This window comes from Equus asinus, chromosome 2, assembly GCF_041296235.1.
Source record: "Equus asinus isolate D_3611 breed Donkey chromosome 2, EquAss-T2T_v2, whole genome shotgun sequence".
In the NCBI taxonomy this organism is placed as follows: Eukaryota; Metazoa; Chordata; class Mammalia; order Perissodactyla; family Equidae; genus Equus; species Equus asinus.
The window spans coordinates 15378376-15405822 of record NC_091791.1 but is presented as its reverse complement, the minus strand read 5'-3'; the positions used below and the strand labels follow the sequence as shown (position 1 = coordinate 15405822).

The 27447-nt window shown below is 43.1% G+C and overlaps 2 protein-coding genes across 4 annotated transcripts in view; one reads left to right on the top strand and one right to left on the bottom strand.

Moving 5' to 3' along the window:
- The window catches only part of HSPA12A (heat shock protein family A (Hsp70) member 12A), a 168463-nt gene extending 166707 nt beyond the window's left edge, over window positions 1-1756 (bottom strand). For 2 of the 3 annotated variants that reach the window (XM_044750171.2, XM_044750177.2), the window contains exon 1: window positions 1616-1756. In XM_044750171.2, the coding sequence (XP_044606106.1) occupies window positions 1616-1618 (3 nt within the window). In that variant the 5' untranslated portion in view covers window positions 1619-1756. The remainder of the gene's footprint in view (window positions 1-1615) is intronic. The other variant, XM_044750172.2, reaches the window with a different exon arrangement.
- On the top strand, window positions 1162-27447 carry ENO4 (enolase 4). Its single transcript, XM_044750208.2, has 14 exons — window positions 1162-1781; window positions 7083-7211; window positions 8252-8442; window positions 10431-10576; window positions 12494-12663; window positions 12758-12889; window positions 14454-14507; window positions 15963-16019; window positions 18388-18555; window positions 20707-20832; window positions 22295-22490; window positions 24068-24135; window positions 24645-24762; window positions 26540-27447. The coding sequence occupies exons 1-14, from the start codon at window positions 1617-1619 to the stop codon at window positions 26689-26691; spliced, it is 1872 nt and encodes a 623-aa protein (XP_044606143.2). The 5' UTR covers window positions 1162-1616; the 3' UTR covers window positions 26692-27447.

The following is a 27447-nucleotide window of genomic DNA, read 5'->3' as shown; positions in this document are numbered from 1 at the left end:
TGTCAAATGAGTCAAGACATCCCTGAGGACTGAACTTTGTGCCCCAGGCTGCAAATGGGGAAGAGTTGCAGGAGAAAGGAAGGGCTGAGTGGGGAGAGCTGGAGTGTGGAGCATGGCTTCTCTGAAGACGTGGAACTAGCAGGCATGAAAAGATGGGCATGTGAGAGAAGGGGGTGCCTTCCATCCGGGGCATCTGAGGAAAGGCACAGGGGTGGACTGGAAATAACAGCAGCAATAGCACCAGCTTATTTTGTATAAATGTTCACTCAGACCTATTCAGCAGAGCACACGCTCTGTCCCTGCGGGGTCCCAGGCTCTGAGGTGCATGTGAACATGCCTCAGACTGGCTCCCACCATCAAAGGATTTCCATCTAGCAAGGAGGATAAGGCAGGCCTGTGATGATCTGTCACACCCCAGAAAGTGAGATGTTCCATCAGAAATTCAGAGAAAACACTGAGGGAGGACAGAAGGAAGTTTATGTCTGGGTTCCTGTAAGAGTTTTTACAGAATAACATTTTTATACATCTACGTGCATCTATTGAAAAGAACCATCTTGTTCCAAAGTGTTTTCTCACTCACTTTCTCAATTTATCCTAAGTGACTTGTGAAGCAGGCAAGAGTAGGTAAGATAACGTTTTCCAGATCAGCAAAGTGCAGCATAGACGTTTTAAGTGATCTGCGTGGGCTGGGAATACAAACAGGCACGAGAGGAACAAGAACACCCTACCCATCTCAGTCCACTTCTGCCGCAGAAGCACAGAGCGCGGTGCGCGCAGTTAAGAAGTTCTATCACTGCGTGTGACATCGGGCAGGTGTAATGCAGCCACGCAGGCAGTTCGTATTTAAATGGACAGGACGCAGGCCGCCTCTGAGGGTTCTGGAGAGGTAATGTGACCCAATGACAGTCTCCCATTCCCATTTCTCCAGTCTTGCCTGTAACACCCTCCATCCCTAGGCCGGTCCAAACCATACCCATCCCCTAAGGTTTACCCTAAATGTTTTCGGCCCACACTGGCTTTTCCTCCCGTGGATTCCAATCTCCCCGGGGAGGGCCGTCTCAGGGAAGGGGGTCAGACAACAGCCGATGGAAGGAGCTCCTGGGGACCGCACGGCGTAGCAAGGACGCCCTGAGTTCTCACACCCCTCCCCAGGAGAGCGGGCCAGCCTCGCCACCCGAGGGGCACACTGCCCGCGAGCAGCGAGGGGGACGGCGGGGAAGGCGGGAAGGCCCGGGGCCGGGGCCACGCGGAACCGCGCGTCGCCGAGGCTCAAGTCCCCAGCTGGAAGCCGGGGTAGCGCTCCCACGCCTCCACAAAAAGCATTTCATGAGATCGTTAACTATTTCCCGTTTGGAAGCGCGTCGGAGGGAAGTGGTGACAACCACGCCGAGAGAGCGGTAGTCTCACGAGGAGAGGAGCCCCATCCTGGGGCCCAACTCCTCTGGGGGAAGGAGGGCGGGGGGCGGAGGAGCCATTCGCGTCTCAGACCGCGGGAACAACTAGGGGCCAGAAACCTCGCGAGATCTAGGGTCGGGAATCTCGTTGCGTTGCCTAGCGACGAGAGGACGCTCGCGGGCCCCCACACTAACCCCTGCTGTAGCCTTAAATCTCCTACCATGGGGGAAGAAGGCGGCGGCCGCAGCTGTGGGACCACTAGGGAGTTGCAGAAGCTGAAGCAGCAGGCGCTGGAGTACTACCAGGAGAACGACGTTCCGCGCAGGCTGGAAGAACTGCTCAACTCCACCTTCTACCTCCAGCCTGCCGACGTCTACGGGCACCTGGTAGGGACCTGGGACAAGCACCCTCTTCCCTCCAGCCCTTCTCCCCCCGCCCCGCGCTGCGGCAAAGCCGTGCGCCTGCGCCACAGAGTCGCGCACGCGCGCAGCCGTCAGGGGTTCGGGGGCAGTGGTCGTGCGGAAAGGTGACCCTGAAGGGGAGATGCCCAGCGGAAACCTGGGGCGGAGGAATGTCGAGAAGGGGGTGGACAGGAAACAGAGGAAAGTGGGCTCTAGGCAGATTTGCAGCTGCGGCGACAGCTCAGAGTCTGGCAGGCTTCCTCCTAGCTCTGGGTGGGCCTGCCCTGGCTGCCAGTTGACTTTTTCGTTTTATTTATTTTATTTTATTTTTTATTGAGGTTATGATAGTTTACAGCCTTGTGACATTTCAGTTGTACATTATTATTTGTCAGTCATATTATAGGTGCACCTCTTCACCTTTTGTGCCCACCCCCCAACCCCTTTACTTTGGTAACCACTAATCTCTTTTTGTCCGTGTGTTTGTCTTCCACATATAAATGGAGTCATACAGAGTTTGTCTTTCTCTCTCTGGCTTATTTTGCTTAACATAATACCCTCAAGGTCCATCCATGTTGTTGTGAAGGGTACAATTTTATCCTTTTTTATGGCTGAGTGGTATTCCATTGTCTATATATGCACCACATCTTTATCCATTCATTGGTGGATGGGCAGTTAGGTTGCTTCCATGTCTTGGCTATTGTGAATAATGCTGCAATGAACATAGGAGTGCACGGGTCTCTTTGAATTGCTAATTTCGAGTTCTTTAGATAGATACCCAGTAGTGGGATGGCTGGGTCATATGGTATTTCTAATATTTTGAGAAATCTCCATACTGTTTTCCATAGTGGCAGCACCGGTTTGCATTCCCACCAGCAGTGTATGAGGGTTCCTTTTTCTCCACAACCTCTCCAACATTTGTTATTTTTTGGTTTTGGTTATTTTAGCCATTCTAACGGTGTAAGGTGATATCTTAGTGTGATTTTGATTTGCATTTCCCTGATGATCAGTGATGATGAGCATCTTTTCGTGTGCCTATTGGCCATCCATATATCTTTTTGGAGAAATGTCTGCTCATATCCCTTGCCCATTTGTTGATCGGGTTGTTTGATTTTTTGTTGTTGTGTTGTGTGAGTTTTTTATATATTATGGAGATTAAGCCTTTGTCGGAAATATGATTTGCAAATATCTTTTCCCAGTTGGTGGGTTGTGTTTTTGTTTCAATCCTATTTTCTTTTGCCTTGTAGAAGCTGTTTAGTCTGATGAAGTCCCATTTGTTTATTCTTTCTGTTGCTTCCCTTGTCTGAGAAGACATGGTGTCCAAAAAGATCCTTTTAAGACTGATGTCAAAGAATATACTGCCTATATTTTCTCCTAGAAGTCTTATAGTTTCAGATCTTACCTTTAAGTCTTTGGTCCATTTTGAGTTTATTTTTGTGAATGGCATAAAAGAATGGTCTATTTTCATTCTTTTACATCCAGTTGCCTTTTTAAACACAGATCTTAACCACATAGCTCAGCTTACCGACCTTTATTGGCCTCCTTTAGACCACGGGATAAACGCCTTGGCATTGGCTACGACTTGGCCACAGCCTATCCAGGGGCCTCATACCCAGCTGGTCCCCATTGCTTCCAAGTTTCACTCGATTTCAAGTCTTTGCTCCTTGACATGTGCACCCTTCTCTGCCTGGATGCCCGTCCCCACCTAACCAGCTCCTACATAAACTTCAAATTCAGATACAAGTCTCGCCCACTTCACCCTGGACTAATTGTCCTTCTGCATTCCTATAGCATTTCCTACATGTATTGAAACCCTCCCTAGGCAGCTTGTGAGCTGCTATGGAGAGCAGAGCCTTTTTACATCACCTTCCTAGTCCCTGTGCCCAGTGTGAGATCTGCCACAAAACTTAGCCTTAAGCTGTAAGCAGCTGAAACAAAGGCAAGTGTTTTCTCACTTCTAGATCCATAAGTACCAACCAACACCTACCTTCTGGAAGGCAGTGTGGTTGCGACTGGTAGGAATTTGACTATGCTGGGGCAATATGACACCACTCAGCAGATTCTGTAAATACTGTGAAGAAGCATGATGTGTTTACAGGGTACAAAACTACATCTTGTTGAAGCAGTTGATACAGATGATGCTCCATGAATGTTTGTTTTTCTCACTTATGGGCTATACATCAAAGTTGGCGGGGGGAGGGGGGAGGGAGTGTGGTGGTGGTGGTGGTTACTGAGTTCCGTGTGCTTTATATGTTATTTCACTTAATCCTTAGGACCACTGAGGTAAAAATTATGATTCCTGTTTTACAAATAAACTGTGGCCCAGTGAACTTAAAGGATTTTCCCAGGGGACACAGTGAAGGACAGTGATTAAACCCCGTACCTAGTAGAGAAGGTGGTACATAGTGGATGCTCGAGAACTATATGTGGGATGAATGAGTGAATGCAACTGAATTCCATTCTCTTTCCACTATCTCTTGCTAGAGGACTTCTTGAAAGTTAACTAGTCTAACTTCCTCGTTTTATAAAGACACCAAGCCATTGTCTCACAGCTACTTAGTATAGAAGCTAAGACTGGAAACTTGGAGTCTGGTCCCCAGTGTAATGCTCTGCCCGGTCTATTAGGCCACCAGGACGTTGGTTTGTACAGCTCTCTGGAGCTTATACCTTGGTTAGGGACAAAAGCCTCTGATACATAAAATAATTGGAGTGATAGATAAGGTGATATGTGATTGTGTGCTCCACTGAGGGATACATCACTGTATACCCACTACAGGAATTCAGGGATGGGGACGATCCTGTAGGCTGTAGCATCTGGGAAAGTTTTGGCTTGGACTTTGAAGGATGTTCAGGAATTGGATCAGCAAAAAGGCAACCTTTTTTCATTTTGTCACTGCCCTAGTTTGGGCCATCCTTATTCTCACCTTATTTCTCTCTCTGTTGAGTCCATCCTGCATAGAGTTGCCAGAGCAATGTTCCTAATCCTGAATCTGCGCGTCATTGTCTCCTGTGGCTCCCCCTTTCATGCTGAGCTCGAACGCCTTCCGGGGGTGATTCATAGTGCTTACCTCTACCCCTGCTAACAGGCTTACCTCCCACTCCCTCCCCTGCCCCCCCCCCCCCCCCCCGCAGGTCCCCTTACCATTCTCTAAAGCCTGAAGTTTCCCACTTCCCTCTTTGCTTATTCTATTCCCTCACCTGACTATTTGCCCTCAACTTCTCCCCCTTTTCTGCCTGTTGAAATACTACACATCCTCCAATGTTTGGTTCAAATGCCATTTCTTCTATGCTTCTTATACATATTAGAGGAATTCAGGGATGAGGAAGATTCCTATGGGCAATAGCAAGACTATTTACTCCTTCATCATAAAACTTAATGATTGAAAGAGTTTGGGATTGGGAATTAGGCAGATCTGGGTTTCATTCTTAGCTCTGCCATTTAGTAGCTGTGGTAGACTGTTACATGGATCGTCCCCAATGAACCACACCACCAGGATGAACAGTCTTATGTAGGTCCCTCCTACATTGACTCAGACCTTGGCCGTATGGTTTGCTTTGATCAATAGCACCTTGACAAGCATGATGCAAACAGGGCATATTGCTGCTGGCATATTGAGGCTTATACTCTTGGAACACTCCCTCTGGGAAGCTAGTCATCCTGCTGTGAGGAAGTCCAATTACCCTGCTGGAGAGAGAGAAAGGCCCTGGCCGATGTGCAACTTCCAGGGTATCCTCTGAGAAAGACAGATGCCCAGCCAGCCCCTAGATGTTCCAACCGTCCCAGCTGAGACACTGGACATGAGAGTGAAACCGTCGTGGACACTCTGGACCCAGTCAAGTCTCCAGATGACTGCATCTACATGGGAGACCACAGGCAAGACCAGCCAAAGAACGGTTGAGCCCAACCCAGATTGCAGAATCATGAGCAAATAAATGGCTTAAGCCACTAAGTTTTGGGGTGGTCTGTTACAAAGCAGTAGATAATTAAAACATTGGCTATGTTATCTTGGGCAGTTTATATCTCTGGAACTCAGTTTGCTCATCTGTAGAATGGAGCTGATACCATTTACCTTGTAGAGTTGTTTTGAGAATTTAATGACATGTGTCTGACATGTATTAATTTATACAAGATTTAAATATGCCAGGCACTGTGGTATGTGATAAGTGATAAAAAAAAGAGATAGTCACTCCTTCAAAGTACATATTAAGCATTTAAAAAATGTTAGTTCCCTTCCTGTCCTAACACAATATGTGGCACATTGTAGATGCTTGTTGCTTGTTACTTGAACTCACTAGAATACGGAAAGTATAAGCTAGATAACATTTTTCCCCCTCTTGGTTCTATCTAAATTCATTTAGGCACTTAGTTTGTAACATACAAACCATCATCCTTCAAATGCGTGGATGGCTTGAAAACTGGTTTTTGCTTTAGTTCTCTTGGCGCACCACCTCTACCCTGGCACGTTGCTGATGGGCCTTAGAGGACCTGTTATGCAGGTTGAAGTCACTGGGTTTTGAACTGAAATATCAGAGGCCTGATCTGCTAAATGAAATTCAAGAGCCCAATGCTGTCTGGTGATAAAGAGGGTGAAGAGGGTGTGCCTTCACTTTCCCTTCTTGCTGCTCTCCCAGCTGCTGCTCCTCTGCATAGAAACACCATCTTGAATCTTTACTCAGCCTCCTTGAGTGGGCTTTCTCCCTGGGCTTCATTCTCTTTCTTCCATCTCTTTCTTGGATCACTTCCAAATGGCTTCTCCTTTTCCACCTCAATGAAACTGCTATTACTAAGGTTCCAACAGTCCTCTTTGAACATGTTCCATGCATGAGCTGATGGTAAATGAAATACAGCCTCTGCATAAGTCTTCACCATTAAAATATCAGACGGCTTGCTGGGAGCAATAAAAATCGGCCCACTTAAGGCTTCTTAAGTTTGACTGCATCGCAGGGTTCTAGAGACCCACTGACTTTGGTATCTTGGACAGAAGAAGAGGTTAGGGAATTGAGTTGAGTATAAGGCCTACTACAGAGTGACACAGGGCTTTATTCAGAAACGTGTGTGAGTTTCTGCCGAGAGTTCAGAAGACAGCAAATTGCCCCTGAGACTCAGCATCAGGCCATATCTAAATCTCAGGGCATGAGGGCGGGGCATTTCCCACAGAGCTGCTAGACTAATCCCCCCACAAGGAGGACACTCGGGGAGAGGGTCAGTCGAAACGAGAGTAAATGTGAGTGAGCTTTTAAAGATGAATTAGATATGGCATTGTAATTTTTGTTTTTTTTGTGTTGAAGGCAAACTGCTTTTCTAAACTTGCAAAGCCTCCTACCATATGCAAAGTGGTGGGGAAAAACGTGCTGGATGGACTGGGGCTTCCAACCCTGCAAGTGGAAATATTCTGCACCATTCAAAATTTTCCCAAGGTACGAGGCAGCTTACATGGGTTCGTCACTATGTCCTGGCCCCACTGCATTTATTGTCTAAACTGTGGAAAATTAATGTTTTGAAATTCAGTGTTTGTGAATACACACAAACACATACTATTTGTAGGTATTCATGTACATAAAGCACAAATCATACAATCAACCATGAAGACTTTATTACGTTTGCGTGTAATGTTGGTACAGACATGACATGCTAACCCGAAGATGATCCAAGGTGGCGAAAGAACATGGGGCAAAAATCGTTTTAAAGGGGCCGCCTCGTGGCCGAGTGGTTAAGTTCGTGCGCTCCGCTTCGGCGGCCCAGGCTTTCACCGGTTCAGATCCTGGGCGAGGACATGGCACCGCTCATCAGGCCACGGTGAGGCGGCGTCCCACATGCCACAACTGGAAGGAACCACAACTAAAAATACACAACTATGTACTGGGGGGATTTAGGAGAGAAAAAGCAGAAAAAAAAAAAAAGTTGTTAGCTCAGGTGCCAATCTTTAAAAAAAAAAAGAAAAAAATAGTTTTAAAACTGTGACATTATTTATGTGATGAGTTCTATAAATCTATAGATAGGTTTATAGATTCATATATTTATGAATAGATTTACATAGGTTTATAGATATGTAGACTGATCTACATAAAGAAAAAATACATTTTTATAATTTTAATCTTTCACTTTAATTGGACATGTTTGTTAGAAATAATTTTGTTACAGTCTCTGGGAGGAAAATAATTATGATTAAATCTGTTTGTATACTTTTAGTTATTTATTGGAGAGGGAGTGATAAAAAGGAAGTTCAATATAAGGTTTTTATAAGGCTATTTTAGCAAGGTAATAATCTTAAATGTTCCTTGAAGTTACATTCCAGTGTTTCAACAGCTATAAAAATATTTCAAAGAAAACTCCATGTTCTCATTTTCCTTTTGAAACTGGTGATAAAATATCATGCACGTTAAAAGCTGGATACATTCAGTTTCCTATTTTCTCAGAGAGGTAGGGAAAATGTAGAACATGTCTATATTATTTTCAGAACATATGTTCTGTGGTGGTCGCGACTCACTTCGAAGTGCATGAGAACGATTCATGGGAGCTGGCTGAAGCGGAGGAAGCAGAAAGGTTGGAAGCCGTCAGCACTGCTGTGCAGTGGGTCAACGAAACCATCACCGAAGAGCTTCAGGGCCTAGGACCCTCCAGCCAGGCCGAGGTGGATCAGGTGCTCAGGTAAATCTTCCACTTTGAAAGGTAAGTGTCCAGGATACATGCATATCTCTTTTCTTTCCATCTCACCTGCCAATAAAATGGGTCTGTCGTATCTGTAGGGTTCAGTAGGGAAGTCAATTAGGAAGCATATGCCAAAGCAGCAAAACTGAGCATAAAATGTTGTTTTTCTTCTAAAAGTCTGTTATTAAAGTTTTACTGTAAGGCTACATACAGCCTTTCAGCCTCTAGGCGTAGAGCTTTCCTAGGAGTCAGTAAAAAGTTTCTCAGGAAAAGGATTAAGTCAAGAATGCGGATGCTGTCTTTTCTCTCTCCCCACCTCCACAGACGCCCGCCTGGAGCGCCTCGTATCCTTTGTACAGTCACCATGGGTGGTGCTCACATTCTGTCCTCCACACACAACCAGGTCTTCCATGCCTTGCCCGTAGGTTAACTCTAAAATGTGAAAACCAAGGAAGGCTTTCCTGGGGCTGTGAGATTGTTCAGCTCCACTGAGTATGGGTTAGTGTGACTTTTTCTTTCGTGGGGGTCCAGTGCCACAACCCTCTTGGCCCAATGAAGGTCAGCTGGATTCCCTTTCTCTAAGCTTCATCACTTCCTTAATTGTGCAGACCATCACATTTTAGTTTGCTTCAGAGTTGGATCATGACCTTTGTACAAAACTGTTTTGAGTAGTTTTTGATTTTCTTAGAGTTTCTGAATGCTATTCCACTTATTCCTTTTTGTGTGTGTGTCTTATCTGCTTTTATCATAGCCGTAGTTTTTTTTTCCCCAAGCTCTCAGTCATACCTTCCATTCTATGACATTCCTTTTTTCCTGGAGCTTTCCCTCCCCACACCTCCCATCTGGACTAGTTCCTTTCTAGCCCTACTACAGACATGCCAGAAGACATCCCTTCATTGTTCTCCTGTTTCCTAGATCCCATATTTTCCTCTTTGTTGACTTGCTGGATTACATCCTCTAAAAGTAAGGATGAGAAGGGGTATGTGGAATGTCAAGTTTCTGAGTTCTTACATGTGTGGAAATGTCAGCACTTTGCCCTCACAGTTGACAGTTCAGCTGAGAAAAGAATTCTTGTTTAAAATTAATTTCTCTCAGTACTTTAAAGGCACTGCCCCACCGGCATCTGGATGATTAATGAGCCTAGTGCAAATCTGATTCCCACGTCTTTGTCTTTTGTTAGCTTATTTTTTGTCTCTGGAAGCTTTTAGCCTCTTTCTATTCTGGGGAGCTGAAATTTTATGTTGATGCACCTAAGTGGGATTTCCCAAAAGTTTTTTTAACTATTCATTTTAAGCCCCCCACAAAACAAAAGAAAAGAAAGTCCTGCACATAGTGCTCTATATTTCACTGTCTATTCTTGACTCATTTTTCTTCTGATGGTCATTTGTTCAAAAAGAAAATCCAGGGGCCGGCCCCGTGGCTGAGTGGTTAAGTTCGTGCTCTCCGCTTTGGCAGCCCAGGGTTTGCTGGTTTGGATCCTGGGCGTGGACCTACACACCACTCATCAAGCCATGCTGTAGTGACATCCCACACAGAAGAACTAGAATGACCTGCAACTAAGATATGCAACTATGTGCTGGGGCTTTGGGGAGGAAAAAAAAAAATTGACAACAGATGTTAGCTCAGGGCCAGTCTTTCTCACCAAAAAGCATACCCTTAAAAAAAAAAAAGGAAATCCAATAGCTGTTAATCAAATTAAATCTTCAAATTTTACTTTAAAAAATATGAACACGGCTCAAATAATTTAAAAAACGAACACCTGAAATCTTTAAACATTTATTTCCAGGCCAAAATTAATTTCAGTTCGTGAATACTGTTTTATAACAGCATCATTTTTGGCCTAGGAAATTGAAGCAGATTTGTCCTTAAGTAGCTAAAAAGCAGAGTTAATTATTGAAACATATCAGGGTCAGCACTAAAACATGACCAAAATTACGAGTGATATTCCTAAATATCCCGTTGTAAAGCCATATTTCCTTGCCCTTAAGGACATTCTTTGAAAGTAAAGTGCAAGAAGATAAGGAGAGAAAAGAACTGGAGAAGGTCCTGGAAGACTCAACAGTGCCCACACCTTTCCCTCTGATGCCACCATCCCCCCCTCCACCTCCAGCAAAAAAAAAGGGACAAAAGCAAGGTCAGTGGCTGATCATCTTGCGGAACCATGAGTAACACGTGTGAGGAAGAAAGGCTGACGGCCTTCCGAGTTAGTCTCTTAGCTGCAGACCTAGGTCGGGCTCTCTCCAGGTCCCAGCCATCCTCTATGCCACTTCCTTACTTGAAGCTACTTTCTTGGGCAGGCAGGGTTTTACCCCATCCGACCCTCCATTTTTATTTGTAAGATAAAAATATTTCTTAGCCAGAGGTGAACACTTGCTAAACAAATTGCAGTGAACAGTGGCAATGCCAGAGGTGGGGCGGGGGGACCTTTAACTGCCCCTCAAAATTTCCATTAGCTCATCAAAAAGCCACTCCATATTGTAAAGGTTAATGCTATCGTTAAAATGGATAACCAACATTTTCTCAGTCCTATGTAACATATTAATAAAAATTTTCTTTGATGGGCCGGCCCGTGGCCGAGTGGTTATGTTCACTTGCTCCACTTCGGTGGCCCAGGGTTTCACCAGTTTGGATCCCAGGCGCTGACATGGCACCGCTCATCAAGCCACGCTGAGGTGGCGTCCCACATAGCACAACCAGAGGCACTCACAATTAGAATATACAACTATGTATTGGGGGGATTTGGGGAGGAAAAGCAGAAAAAAAAATTTTCTTTGGAAAACTTTGCTATTTTAAAGCAAATAATCGAAGTTATCATGGCCCTTTGCTCCATGCCTTCTAACATATTGCTAACCCCAGCCCCTCCAGTATGTTAATTCCTGAGCTGCTGCTAGTATTTTAACAGTGGTTTGTATGTCTCTCCGACTAGAACATGTTCTTTGAGGGCATCAATCATGGCTCATTCAATTTAGTTCTGCCAGGGCCTAGCACAATGCCAGGCACAAAGTACACACCCAGTAAAGGTGGGTTCCATTGAATAAGAAAGCACCAGAACTGGAAAGGGACCAAAGAGACTATGGAGACAATAAGAGACAAAGGCTCTTATTTCAGATTCAGATGCTGAGGCCCAGAGAGGGGAGGAGAGTTGCTCAAGGCAAAGGATTCATGTTAGACCAATCTTCTCTTAGAAGGATGGGGATGGCCACTACCGAATTATAGGTAGGGGCTACCACTGGATGTTAATTTGGAAGTTACTTTTGACTGATAGAACTTGGGACTTCAGAACAGGGAAGAAGTAGGAGGGGACAATTAATTTGCTAAACATTTATTATGTGCTAGGTGCTTACAAAACTTCTTCACTTATCTTACCTTCCTGGCCCGGGTCAGTCGCTATAGCGAAGGAGGGGCCAGGAGGGACACTAGAGATGTCTCATGGACTCGGTGGTACCTGATCAGACTAGGGGGCTGAGAACATATGAGAGTGAAGGTGACTAAGACTCTGCATGGATGGTTGGATCTGGAAGCCATTTCTAATAGAAAAAGGCATCAATTTGGGGTTGTCAAGAAAGATAACTAGTTAGATATATGGATGAAGAGATGTTCAACAGAAAGTTGGGGATGCAGGAGCTATGGTGGAATATAGAAAAACAAAGGATTTGGAATTCAAAGACTGACCAGACCCTCTCTTATTCACTTTCTCTTAGATATTGAGCGAGTGTTTTAACGACTCTCTAAGTGCTAGTTTACTTATATGTGAATATGGGATAGCAATATCTGCCCCATGTGAGTGTTGGAGGAGTTAATATTGAGTGTCCTAACATTTCTTAGAGAGGCAAAATGCATGGCTAAGGATTATTGAACGTTAGGGAGTAGTACGTGAACTCAAACAGAAACTTCTTGGGAATTAAGGTGGAGAATATGCTCTTCCCAGCCTCAATTTTCAACCTTTCTTTATGCTGGGCCTTCACATCTATAAGCAAAGCGTTAGAAAATACAGTTTCCTTATAGTGAGACTTCCTAGAAAGGAATCTTTTGTCAATATTTTTCCCTCCAGGGCGGAAGGATACTCTCCCAGAGAAACCTATCGTGCCTCCCGATCCTGTGGAACCCGTACTCTGTGGCAGCATGGCCATAGGGGCTGTGTCACTAGCTGTGGCCAAAACCAGCGCCATTCTGGGCAACAGTCCCCTGTACTTGAATATTGCAGCACTGAAGCACCGTCAGGTGAGTGTCCATTATATTCCATACGAGGACCCACGAGCATGTCAGTATGAATGAATCCTGTTTCTCGTTTCCCCTTGTTTTCCCCCTATTTCAGGAACAGCCAACAAAGCTCACTATACCTTTGCTGATGGTAACTTTGGTCAGCTGCGGAAAGTCATCGCCTGGGAAGCTGAATTTAATGAAAGAAGTGATTTGTATACCCCATCATGGATTAACAGCTAAACAAGTACCTGCCATTGTCTCAAACTACTTTTTCTAAAAAAAAATACTTCATCATCGATGAGTTTTTAGTGTAGGTCCCCAAGGCTTATGACACTAAGAGAGAGAGAATTTAATATAAAATGAGAAAAAAGATTTTAGGAAATGGGGAAAGTTGGGAGAAAGCAAGACCTGGAACAAAAGGGAGCACATTTCGATCGCCTCAGATCTCTGGTTCACTGCCACACTGACTCAGGCTGGTGAGTCACGGAGAAGCCGCGGGCAGGTAGCCTTGCAGGCCTGGACCGTGCTGAAAGGTGGTTGGTTGACGAAACTGAGAGATCTTTATTGACCGGTCTGTGCACTATGGCAGCAACAAAAGGAAGCTGGCACTTTCCTGGCAGCCTGTTCTGTTAAGTAAGAACTCCAAGGCCTAGCAGACTGCCTGGCACATGAGAGAGGTTTAGTGCACGTTTATGGAATATGGAATGGGGGAACCCTAAGTCGCATCTTTACAACTCTGAGGCGTGCTAGTGTCTCCATCATTCTTTAGTGGCCTGAATGAGTCAGTACACCTCTTTAAATCTTCATGAAATATTCTACCATTAGGCATTAGGGAGAACTAAATGTTCATGTTCTATAGTGGATGTTTTCAGAAAAAATACAGGAAGCTCCATCCCCTCTGGTAATACATTGAGTGATATTTTATCTAAGCTAGTGAAAAATATTTTTTTAAAAAAAATCTCAAGATAGTTTCTTTATGATAAAGAATTTTTTTTAAAGAGAATAATCATTGTCACAATTTATCAATTATGGAAGACTAGGATTTATATCCAGCTAACCGTCTGTCAGATCATGTTCAGATCCTGGTGCCAGGATCTTTCCTATAGTTAATACCTGTTGTGCTATTTGGGTACCAGAGCATTTGGCATTTTTTTTTTTTTTTTTTTTTTAGGAAGATTAGCCCTGAGCTAACATCTGTGCCCATCTTCCTCCATTTTTTATATGTGGGATGCCTGCCACAGCGTGGCTTGATAAGTGGTGCATAGGTCCACACCCAGGATCCGAACCAGCGAACCCAGGGCCCCCGAGGCAGTGTGTGCAAACTTAACTGATATGCCACCTGGCCAGGCCCTGGCATGCCGTTCTTTATCTGTCTTCATGTGCACATCCCACCATCATTGGAATACATTTCTACTTTTTAAGTGACAGTGGATTTATACTAATTCAAACACTATTCTGCAGGATCCCTTGGTGACCTGTGATGTGTATTGCAAGAAGGTTGGTCAAGAGACTGTGAAAGAGAATGAAATTAACTTGATCCAATCAGCCTAACTAGTCAGTTCAGAACAATGGAGAGAGGATACTGAGGAAGAAGAGCCTTTCATTCATGGTCAACCAAATAAACATTGAGGGCTGAAGATTGACATTTAATCTTCCGATTTTGTAGACCATATCATCTACTAACCAGGATGCTTTATCAGGGACCCTACAAATATTCTGAGTTAGAAATAGCCATATGTGATGTGTAAGTTTTTATATTTGAAGTTTCTAGACTGCAGTGTGGAAGACCATGGTTATTCTACTTACAGGGTATGGCGATGCTTCTGGAAATACAGAAACATATTAACAGAACAATTGAAGTGGTATGTAAAGAGGATCTATGGTATCTAATTACGCTTATACACCTTCTAGTATCCAAATTATAGTCTGTTATGGAATTAAATCAATATTGTTGTTATGTATGGAAAATGTATGAATTTGCTTTGGGTTTCCCATATGAGGCAAGCTTATATATTCCCTCATTGGCTATGGATCCAGTTTCTAATGGTACTTAACAATCTCCTGTTGATTTCTGAGGCAGCTGGCTCTATGCTAAGATCCTCCCTTAAGATTTGCAAAGAAAGAAAAGATTTGGCCCCTAGAATGTGAGAGGCAGTTTGCTGTAATAGTTAAGGCACAGATTCTTGTGCCTGCTTAGAATTCTAGTGTTGGGCAAGCAAGCGCACTTGGCTGAGCAGCCCTCAAGGGGGCTTCTTTAGGAAGGCCGCGTTCCCTCGGCTCTGGGTCACTCACGCACATCTCTTTTTGATAGCCTCATATGTCTCCCAAGTATCCGCTTCATCCTAGTCCCCTTCCCTGATTCTTGCACAAGAAGTCCCCTTGCTCTGCACCCCCCATCACATCCGTCTTCCCTGGTTGTAATCCACATCTCAGCACCTCTGTCTCACAGGACCACGGGAACCTGAGGCTCTGCCATGTTTGTCTCCTTCACCACTCTCTCTCTCCTGCCTGGCCCGTCGATTTGCTTCCTGAGTATGTTGTTTTCACCAGGGGATAGAAAGTTCAGCTGACTCCGTAGTGCGGAAAAGCAGGACAGCTGTATTTGCATATACTTGAGTGTGAACCATGTTGATCCTTGACAAACGTGCCCCAGCTTATAGCACCAGCAAATGCTGGGCATTAAAGTGCAGCTTTAAAAGGCTAAATCCTTGCTACAGTGTGCTATCAATAGCCCCAAATCGTGGGTATTGGAGATTACCAATACTCTTTAGAAATTATCTTTGCTTTTAATCTCAAGTGACATTACACATACCAGATTCCTCAGTTAAATCTGACCTTTGGCTGTTTCCAAAAGGTCAGATCGCCCTGCAGGAGAAAGTGTTTGTGCCTTAAGAATATTCAAAACAATATGTTGAACCTATAAAAGCAAATTGCACAATGGCGTTATTTCTGAACAGCAAGGAGAGGACTTTGTATGAGTGAATAATAATTTATATGAGTAGAAATGCATGAATATGTATATCCATACCCCATATATATGATTGGAGGCAGAATGTATGGATGATCTAAAGGGAACGTGTGCCTGAATTTGAGAAACAGTTTGGAGTTTATAAAACTAGGGAGTGGCTGGCATGGTTTCTGTGTGTGTGTGTGTGTGTGTGTGTGTGTGTGTGTGTGTGTGTGTGTGTGTGCATGATTCACAGTGGGACTGGCTAGGCCCCAGAGCAGTGGACAGGCCAGAGGACATGAAACTCTGCTTGCTGCCACAGACGGGTCTGAAAATCCCAAGTGATGGTTGTTTATCTTCTGTCCCACAGCCCCCTCCTCTAAAAGCAGAGACCAAAAAAGGGCATAATGGAGGCAAAAGAGGTCAAGTAAGTATATGTATTTGTTTACCACACTTCTTATGACACAATCCACTTATATACCCCCTGCCCCTTTCCCCTCCCCTCGTCATTTGCTTCAGGACCAGGGCTAATGCAAATGGAAATCACACAGTGCTTCAAGAGCACTAAACCAGGCCACCCCCGGGGCTGGAATATCATTCTGCCCCCGCCTTTCTGGCCACAGGCTGCTTGGCCATCAGTGCAGCAGTTGTCTGGCCAACTGAAATCTCGGAGGGCTTGGAGAAGCATTTATGAGTAACCAGATTACATGTGAAACCCTATAGGTGCAGCGTTGGGGAAAATGACTCTCTCTGACAACTAGCTGAAAGGCACATAGGATGTTTTGATTTTAATTTTACTACTGCCAAAGAGAGAAAGAAAAGGCACAGAAAGATAGCCATTCCTTTCATCTGATCCCCAAAAGGCAATGCAGTACGTTTCAGGCCCACCGTTGCCAGAGCTCAGATTTTGCCAGGAGAGTCAGGCAAACAGTTCATGTGAAAATTGGCCATGGTGGCTGTGTGAACCTCAGGGGGCCAGCGGAAGAAACTTGATCGGTCACTTTGGTGATTGTTGGTACTCTGATAGATACACCTAATATATGCCTGAACTTTCAACTATAGAGTTAGAACAACCAATAAGAACCCTGGAGATAATGCAAATGTATGTTGGTTGCTCACATGTGCAGTATTTGCCCAGTAAGCCTGCCATCACTAGCCCTACCCTGATGCCAGGGGCTCCAGAGTCTGCTGAAGTCATCAGCAAGAGGGGCCAGTAAAGGACTTGGTAAAGACAAAAAGTTAAGTTCCTCCTCAGCATTGGGAGAGAGAAGAGAAATGGGTGCATAAAAACAGTATGTAAAGTACTTGACAGTTGTGTATGTTGGAATGAGCGCAACACTCCAATGTTGGGCCTTGTAAGAGAAGCAGGGGATGGTGAACAAGTCACCAAATCTCAGTGCTGTTGCCTTCATCCCAGCAGGCTGGCTGTGTTCCGAGCAGCTTAGACCAAGACCAGCCCTTCTGAGATCAGCGTTACTACTTCTTTTTTTTCCCTGTTAGCGACAGGTCAGATGATAGATTCTAGAGAGGCAGCCATACCAGAGTTAGAGGCATGGACTCGAGCTAAACTGCCTGGATTAAAATCTGTTCCAGGTTCCTTAACTCTCTAAAATGGGGAAAATAATAGTACCTACTTCATGGCATTGATGTAAGGAGTAAATGTATTTACTTTATGTAAAGTGCTTAAGACAGTCCCTGGCATTTAGTAAGCACCAAATAAGTGATGCTTTTATGGTTTAGAAGACTCTGTAACAAAACTCCTCAATTGATACACAAAAATTTCCCCAACTGCTCCTTTGACGAACAAAAGGTTCCTCTCATTGACATTAAAAATGTTGGATGGTTCTTACTCACTAGCGCTATCACCGGTAAAAACAGGATGTTTATACCTAGGTTCACGTTAGCTCTTGAGTTTGGTACACACACACCCCTTATGCTCTCAGAATTACTGATGGTGCTTCAACTATGTTATAATCGCATAATGGCAATTTATGACGAGGGCACATCAAGGCTGACCTCACAATAGAAGCACATGGCTGCCTTTCCCTGGGATCATTTGGGTCCCCAAATCTTCTTCCACTGAAATCCATCCTCAGTGTAGCATTCTTTTAGCTGAAGTCTTCAATCCTTTTTAAAATAAAACCTTTCCTGAAGGAGAGTTACATTTTTAAGTTTTGTTTTGTTTTGATTTGCTAAGGAAGATTCACCCTGAGCTATCATCCGTGCCAATCTTCCTCTGTTTTTTAGTATGTGGGCCAGCATTGGCTGCTAACAGAGTGGTGTAGGTTGGAGCCTGGGAACCAAACCTAGGCCACCGAAGTGGAGTGTGCTGAACTTAACCACTAGGCCCCGAGGGCTGGCACTACATTTTTACGTTTTAACAGTTATATTCTTCTGAAGGAAAATGGGACGTAGGAAAGAGCAGGTTTGGAGAAAGAGGACAGAGTCAGGGGCAGACAGGACAGATGTTTACACAGACAGCCTGGAGATTCACCAGCTTGGGGGTTGTGGCTCAGGTTAGCCCATGTACAACGGCAGAGCCGATAAAGCGATAACGTGGGCACGCTAAAGAAACTGTGTTCACAGGTCAAACTTGAATACCTTGGGAGCTCAAAAATTACTCCCAGATACTGCAGGGCAATCATATGCCCAAAGGTCATGCAGAGATGAGTCCTAGAATCAGAGGATCTCATCTTTGGAGAGTCGTGTCTGGTTATAAACTGTGCCCATCACAGGAAACTCCAAGAACCTTAGTGCGCTATATTGACATGCATCATTTTCTTTTGATCTTGCAGCAGCAGATCACCGGCAAGTTATCCCACCTTGGCTGTTTAACCATTAGTTATGACACCATAGAGCAGCCACTGCTCCTAATACAAGGGATCTGTGCGAACCTGGGGCTGGAAATGGGCACAAACCTGCACCTGGCCATCGACTGTGCTGCACATGAGCTGATGGACTATGTAAGTTTCCACTCCAGAACATTTACTTTTTGTTGTCCCATTATTTTTAAACTAGAACTCAAAAGAAGAGCTTATCTGTATATTTTCCAAACATATCCTTTTTTTTAATTAATATTGTGTGAGGGGGTCCAAAACATAAATGGAATTGAGAGAGCCAAGTTAGCTAATGACCAGAGAAAAATATAACCATATAATTTAAAAAATTAACAGAAAATGTCATAATAATTATATATAGAAATTCTGTAATAAAAATGACTAAAATGGGTTGCTTACCTTGCAATCATGACGGCTAATGAAAAATAATTTAACTGGTATGTTCTGCCAAGTACAATCATTTGGTTGGTCAATGCTGAATTTGTCAAGCTTGAAAAGTGGATCAGTTGTAACTATGACGTGATGAGCCCTTCTAGACACGTGGTTCTCAGAGCTTCTGCTATGACTCACTTTTTAAATATAAAAATATTTCCATGTTATTGAAGTCTATGGAGAATATGTTTTTATCCAGTTAAGCCCATCACAGTGTCATCCACAGCCTGGCTTAGGAGGACAGAAATTTATGGGATGAAATCTCACCTGGGGACCACACCCCCTGGAGGGAGTTATTTAAGAGAATGGAAAAGAGCTTCATTAAAAAATGTTGCAGGCCTCACTTCCTCAGGGGACCGCATCAGCAATTCATCTTTAAACTTGGGAAATTGGTGCGTTAGGAAAGCTATTAGAAATTGGCTGTCTCAGACACGCACACATATTCCCATTTTCACATACAGAGATTCTGAGTCTGAGTTTTATAAAATATCCAGCATACTGACAAACATTTATGGTGACCTGGTAATTAATGTCAAATTCAGGGGGCACGACCAAATAGGATTCCACTTCCATTTGTGATTCTAACTTTTAACTTCAAAGGAAATTTTGAACAGTCTATAAGAACCCTAAGTTTCAGCTGGTTGCTAAAAGTTCTTTTACTTTTCTAAAGAAACTAAGTGCATAAAGGAATGTTTAATGTAATTTCCTATTCTTCATGAATGATTGGTTCGTAGGCATACCATTAAGAAAAATAATTGCATGTTTTCATGAGCAACGTATACCAAGAACTATGAATATCCTGACTGCTAGTGCTAACTAGAATGGGTATTTATTGCTTATATTCAGTAAAATGTATTAGCTTGATATCAGAAAATTATTACAATAATTTTAGTTCAAAGTCATTAGCATTTCCTTACTGACAAGATAGGATTTTTAAAGCTTTTCACTATAGAAACTACAAGTTCTTGCTGCTTTTTAATGTGAAAAAAGTATAAAATCTTTTTAATCATGGACCTCTTAGAACCTGCTTAATTCCGATGGAATCCGTTCTATTTGTAGCAGCACAAGAAGGCAGTAGCAAAGCAAACCACCAGGCGGTTCCATTCCACCTCTCTCCGGGTACCTAAATGTCCCAGGTGCCATCGCGGAACACAGATGTGGAAGTATGAGCGCAGTGTTGTGCAGAGACTACACTAATCCTTTATCCCCGATTACTTCTGTACGTAACGAGTTGAGGGCTTTCAGACTTCAAATGAATGGGCTGCGCTAGAATTCTACTTTCAAGACAATATTGTTACTACTAGAACTTGCATGCTGAAAGAAATGCCTTCACATAATCACTTTCCATTTCACATTGGCTGTTAGTATCTCAAAAACCTAGCTCTGCTTTCAAATTTTAAAATATTCACAGTAGAGGAAACAAGCTATTTGTTCACCGTGAGTTGAAAGATGGTGGGTTCTGGTGAGTGGGCAGGTTGCATTGCTATTCCGTTTGTTTTATGAGTTTATGTTAATCCCCATCTACCCCAGCAGCCAGGTATCTGGCACCACATCATAAACTTAAGAAATTATTCCCTTCCTACTGTACTTGGTATTTTGTGCGGAGGGCTTCATCTGAAGTCAGTAGGAAGAGCTCTGCGGGGCATCAAGAGGAATGGTGACTTGATTTGCCCAGGTTAATATTTAACACATGTTTAAAGAATGCACAGATTTCTCATGTGAATGTGGCCTGAAAAAAACGTTTACAATATATTATATGAAATGAATGAAAATGAATTTGACCCACATCTTTAACATTTGAGGAATTCATCATTTATCCTTTAATATCTTCCTTACACTTAACAGAGTAGAGGAAAGTATGAAGTGATGATGGGGACACACAAAAGCGCAGCCGAGATGGTTGACCTGTATGTGGATCTGATCAACAAGTTCCCTTCAATTATTGCCTTAATTGATCCTTTAAGGAAGGAGGTAACAGGATTCACCTTGAATTTTATAATAAAACACAGAATAAAATCTCATTCTTTTGGATCTGTCATTGGAAACGTGTTGTAATTTGGGCCTGGGCTGAGTTGCTTTATTTTAGCATTTATGAGAAAGGGTATTTACTAAGCAAATGAATAGTGGAAACACAATTGCATAGGAGTGTGCTTGTCAACAGGGTGAAGTGAGCTTCTCCCCAGCACTTCAGGAGTACCTGGTATTTACAAGCAACCTAACTGATGGAAGGCGAGCCCGCTGTGCTGGTGATTCAATAGGTTAATCACGCATCATTTCCAAGTGCTCGTGGAGACAGAACTTCAACCAGGCCAAATGTTTCTTAACCTAAATCCAGTGACTACACGTGCATAAAAGTAACAAAGCCATATTTTTAAAAAGTTTGACATAGTGAAGTTTTTGATCTATTCAAACTAACATCTTACAAGCATTGTTTATGTGCCATAGAAGACCATGTCTCTTCTAACCCACTTAAAACTCCAAAACTTAAATTTTTTTTTTTAAAGATTGGCACCTAAGCTAACAAGTGTTGCCAATCTTCTTTTTTTTTTTAATTCTTCTCCCCAGAGCCCCCCAGTACATAGTTGTAGATTCTAGTTGTGAGAACCTCTGGTTGTGCTTAAATTCTTGATTTTTATGAATTTGAGAACCATTAGGTACACTGAACAGATATCCTCTTTGAGATAACTACTTCAATTTTGGAGACAAGAAGAATGCTGGATCTCCTTTAGAGGCCCAGGGTCTCTCGGTCCCATCTTTCCCTCGCAGCCTGTGCTCCATCCCAGACTCAAGGAAGACACCAGCGGAGCTCAGGTCTTTAATCTTGCCAGACCTGACTTCTGGGGCTTGTCCTGAGGCTCTGGCCACAGCTGTTTTTAATGTGATAAGATTCACCTGTATGGTCTGTTCTAATGGAATAGGTTGAGATCTGGTACATGGCTGGGAAGACTTTGGTTACTATTATTTAAGTAATAAGCGTGTCATTTCACATGGTGGTCTCACCGATAAAAAAACAAGGGTGTTGAGAATGAGGGCCTCGGGTCTCTGCAGGCTCATTTCCTTCAGCTGTCTTTTTTACCAGAAATAACAGTGAAATCATTTAACCAGCCAGTCTTTAACAGCATTATGGATAATACACTGGGTGGGAATAGCCTGGGTTTGAAGGACTTCAGAATCAACGTAGAGAATAGCATTTAATGTGCATTAACATTTTATTCATTAGATCTTTACGCTCAAATTTACTAACTTTAAGTTTCTGTTCCATGAATCTTGTTAATTTGCATGGCTGTGGTATAGGCATCCTTCAGCCACAGACACAAATCTGTTTTGTGTATCTCAGAAAAGTGTATAATTTTCGTTAGGTGCTATCTGATTCCTGTTGTTTTGTGATTATGTTCAAAACATTTTAATGATCAATTCTTAACTATTTACCCAGGACTCTGAACAGTGGGACAGCATCTATAATGCTCTTGGTTCCAGGTGTTACATAATTGCAGGAACTGCATCCAAAAGCATTTCTAAACTTCTAGAGGATGGAAACATCAGCATCCCCAAATCCAGCGGGCTGATCATAAAACATACAAATCAGACGACGATGTCTGACTTGGTGGAAATAACCAATCTTATCGACAGTGAGTAAAAGTATAGATCTGAAAGACTTGCAAGGAACTGAACTTGGTTATACAAGAAGCCACAAAAATGCAGTATATCAGTTAATAAAAAGCATGGAATAAATCTTGGAAGGAAAAAAACACTCCAACCATCTGTGAGAGGTCTGGTGCTGAAGTGAAATGTGGCTTACTGATTCACTTCACAGTGTTCCAACAGCAGCCCCAGTCCAGGAGGGCATCCCCTTTCGGGAGGGCTACCAAAGGTGTGACCAAGGCCGCTGCCTTATCAGCTGCACGTGACACTATAGTGACCCCATTTGCCCACACTGGCGTTTTTTTAATTCTTCAAAAGTTTCAAACTCTATACCACCTTGAGGTCTTTGAACTTGGTGTTCCTTCAGCCCGGAATGCTTTGCCCTGTACTGTTTATTAGGCTAAATACTCCTGATCCTCCAGGTCTTCTTGCCTTAAATGAAACCTCTTCAGATATATATGCCTTCCCTGACTTCCCCCACCTCTCTCTGCTTGCTTTAGACCGTTCTCATAGCATATTTTCTCTTACCTGTATTTTCTCTTTGTAGGAATACTGGCCATAATCACTTGTACATTCAGTGTCTGGTATCCCCCACTAGACTGTGAGCTCCCATGAGTTTATGGAGTCTCATTTACTTTTGCACAGTGCCCGAAACATAAAGATCATGAGTGGGTGGGTCTCAGGAACTAGGCAGAAGGCGAGTCGCAGACCTGGAGCAGGACTCAGAGCCAGACTGGCAGCCAGGGGCCTGGGCTGGTGCCAGAGGATGGAATGAAATGCCTGCAGTCCCTCTGCCTGCAGACTGCCCCAGTCCAGGGGCCAGGCGGGGCTGACCTGAAGGCGGCAGATGGGAGGCCCCACCCTGGCCTTTGCTCCTGGGCCTGCCACTCAGCAGTCTCTGTCATTCACCTCAGACTGCTGCTTAGCTCCTGCCCCTGAAACGCACACCCTCTGTCTGTAAGAAAATCTGTGGCTTGCACTTTGTAGACTTTGGCAAATTTCAAGGGGTTTTGAGATCCTCCAGTGATTCATTAAATACCATCAACGCCGCTCTTCTAATAAGTAAACATTCACAATGACAGATTCCTTTGAATAAAATTCTACACGATGAATTGTGAAATCCATTATTTAGGCATATCAACTCCCATATGATGTCCTTGCACTTACTGTAAATTCTGACTTAGGTGCACATTTTTCTATATTGAACATGGACGAAATTGCATCATGTCTTACAGTTGTGATCTTAGAAATGTGTCGATCCAATCTGAGCATTTTCCCCCTGTAGTGGTAACAGTGGTGCATCTTACAATTTATGGTATCCTAAATGTGATGAAACATGGCATTCATTTAGTATTTAGCATCCAAGCTACTGGAAAGGGGTAAACAGATAAAACGAGGTTAATAAAAATGCAAATGTTTGGGTTAGAATTCTTAGGTGGTCAAACCATTGACTCTTCACAGCAGTTTTAAATCTCTGGCAAATTTTAAATTTTGATCCCAGAGGATCATATATAGCTGATTGTTTCTGTACCGTCTGAAACTGAAAAGATCCCTCTGTCTATAGGAAAGAAGCACGTCACTGTCTTTGGAAGTACAGAAGGAGAGTCGTCTGATGACAGCCTTGTCGATTTGGTAAGTGCTGAAAGCTGGTCAACTGCAGAATTGCCAAAACACTGCTTTTATCATGAATTGGTATTTCAGAGAAATGCAGTCTTCGGCGGAGAAAGTCATGTAACCTTTTATGAAATAGACTTGCTTCCTCCCAGACAGCTACCTTTTGCAAAGAGCTAATCTTTGAACTTTTAAAAAGAAGAAAAATGAAGTCCTGGGAAAATGATGAGCACACTGAAATGGCTGGGGTGTGCACCTGCAATCTTACCTCCTAAAATGAAGTGAGCAAGGCCAGAACGTTCTTAGATAAAATGGGCCTGCTACGTGGCTGGTAAAGCGTTGGATGTATAGTGCACTCTCTTCCTTCTGACACTCTCAGCTTGTAAGCAGGCCACTTTACTTAGGTAAAGATAAAAAAACTATGAGAAAAACCTAAGCAGCACATGGTGACAATGTCCTTTCTCCCTAAAGGATTTTTAGTTTAGCAAATATGGCTCCCTTATTTAAAATACACTTTTTCCGCCCCTCAGGCTGTTGGACTTGGTGTCCGGTTTATCAAGTTGGGAGGTCTTTCTCGTGGTGAACGGGTGTCGAAGTACAACCGCCTTCTCACTATAGAGGAAGAACTTGTCCAGAACGGAAGACTGGGTATGTGCTGCTTTCTTGCTTTGTTTTCACTTCGCCATGAATAAGAGAACAAAGATTGAAGAGGGGGAGTAGAAGTCCCCTGGCGGGAGGGCAGGGGAATCCAAAGAATAGAGATAAGTGCTGACAAAACTAGGATGGCATTTGCCACAATGTATATTGTTGTCTTAATGGATTATCTATTTACCTGAATGTTTACAGCTCTCGCCCTGCTTCTTGATGAATAGGCTGCGTGATGCTTTTCAATAGAATTAATCGATTGGAATCTCCGAGCCTACCTTTTGTGATGGTCCAAATTATAATTCAGGTTTCTTTGCACAGCCCATGACAGTTAAAGGCAGATGTTTTGCTGATGGTTCTTGGAAACAACTCACTCAACTTGATAAGTTGGCAGCATGGTAACTTTAACGTTGTACCTTGGAAAGGCTATCGTTTCGAGAAATGAACCAGTCATTTATGAAATGAAACCTCTGTAAACCTGCAAGGGTAGAAGCACTTTGTGTACTGGCTAACTGAAGAGAAACACCCCAGATATGCATTTTTACTCTTTATATTACTGACTCTCACGGCCAAAAGTTGGTACACACCATGCAGACACATTTAAAGAGACCACTAGTTATTGTCTTTGTAATCCTAAAACTATTTTGTATTTTAGGATGAATTAATTGATATGCTGGAAAAAAAAAAGTAGGTGTTATTTAAGTAGTGCTATTAAAATATGAAATTTTCTTGGATGCTATGAATGAAATCTATTAAATGAGATAGACGTGTTACAGAATGTATTGTGGAGCATACCAATTCTCGGATAGGAAAGCAAGGAAGCAGTCCTACTTTGTGACTCAATATATGCATTAAAAAACAGTGACCAATAGAAATTGTCATTATAAATTTGTCATGTTTAACATATGTAATGATCTTGAAACACACCCTAAGATTCATGGAAGATACACATAATTGGGAGACTTTTTCTGAGGCTTATAAGGGCAGTCAAAAGTTAGCCTGTGGTGTTTAGTCTGTAATACAAGGGCTTGTTTTTTCCAATAGGTAAAAATATATTCTTCCTACATATCGCCTATTTTTTTGGTCATCCTGACTTGTGGAAGCCTTAGGTTCCTTAAATGACCAGCCAGACTTCACCATAAGGGAAATAGCTGCCTCAGGGCATCAAAAAGGACTCTAGCGACGAGAGGTCCAGCCCCTCCCTGGTGACAGTGCTGGCCTCTGAGCATTCCAGAATGGATTAACAGATTAATGAGAATTTCTCCGATATTGGCAGTGCTCAATAAACGTTAAGGGGACCAAAAACTGGGAAAACAATCTCTCCAACTGACAGACTGAGTAGGAAATCCTGGCAAAAGCTCAGCCATTCAAACACCATCACTGTCTCCATGGACCTAATTGGAATGGTCTAAGTCTGCAATCATTTACTTTGGAATAGAAATTGGCCATGGTTTGTATGCATGCGGTGTGCTGGCCTTTCCTCTAGGTCATCTTCTTCCTCCTATCCTTTTCTGCCAAGCCTCTGCCCAAAGTCCACTGCACATCAAATGTTCCAGGGTGTTGTATAAGGGTACAGTGCAAACTGAACAGACCAGTGTATCGCACAGTTAATGTATAACCAAAGTCAGGCCCAGTTTAAAATGGTTCTAGAATCCTTTCTAATGGTGATGTGACACCCCTGGACTGTTCTGAAGATGATCTCCTTTAAATCGTGTAACAAATAATGTCAAAATTGGCACCACTGGATTAGACAGTAAGCTTTATTGTTGTTTTTTAATAGGTTTCAATGAAGAACACAGTTTTTACTTGAATGAGGAAGCCGAAAAGGCCACTGAGGCACTTGAGGCTGCGGCCGCGATGGCTGGTGAGCTGCCTGAGGCCCCACAGCCCATCTTCCCCACAGAAGTTGTAGAGGAATCAGCCAGAACATGAGCATCTTCTGGATCAGGCTGTCCACACTGCAGTTTACAGCCACACCATTAGTATTAATTATTAAGACTGCTAGATCTGAAGTATGTCTTTGTGCTGGTTTTGCTCTAAAACTTCACTGTGTATCTTTTTATTCTTTTAATTTCAAGGTTTGGTAAAATACATATGTAGTATTTTTGCCTGAAATTATACCTGTGAACTTTGTCTTCCAGCTATCAAATTTTCATGGGGATTTCGTTTGTATAGCAGCTTCCCGTCCAATCTTTAGGGTCCTGACGTAGTAAAAGAGTCCAATACTTTTGTTGCCAAACTCCACACTCAGTTCAAAGACCTCCTGCTTTACAAATCAGAACATCCCTGAAAACAAAAACCTTTTACACCAGGAGCTGTCTGTGCCAGGAGCAGGTGTACATCTTCAGTGTTTATCTTACATATTCGTGCTAGAAAGCACAGACGTGTTTTTGCAGCCGACCTCAGGCAGAAGTAGGAGCTTCATGGTTTTTTATAACAGCCAAACAGCTTTCTCTTACGTTCCTCCCCTTAATTCTCTTTTCCCTAATTCCCTCCCCTCCTCTTTCTAAATGTTAGTTTTTCTTATATTATTTATATCCTTGTGGGTCTCCTTAGATCCTTTTCAGAACAAGAACGAGTATAAATGAATAAGCACATCAGTGAATGAATAAATATTCTTAAGGTAACTAAATTCCCAGTTATTCATACGACAGCATTCAACAGGTGATTAAAAACAATGCAGCATAT

Bases quoted from the DNA above. Each gene is read 5' to 3' on its own strand.
- ENO4 (XM_044750208.2), top strand. From the start codon at position 1,617: ATGGGGGAAGAAGGCGGCGGCCGCAGCTGTGGGACCACTAGGGAGTTG. The intron at 18,556-20,706 runs GTAAGTTTCCAC...TACACTTAACAG, and splicing joins CACATGAGCTGATGGACTAT to AGTAGAGGAAAGTATGAAGT. The intron at 24,136-24,644 runs GTAAGTGCTGAA...TCCGCCCCTCAG, and splicing joins ATGACAGCCTTGTCGATTTG to GCTGTTGGACTTGGTGTCCG.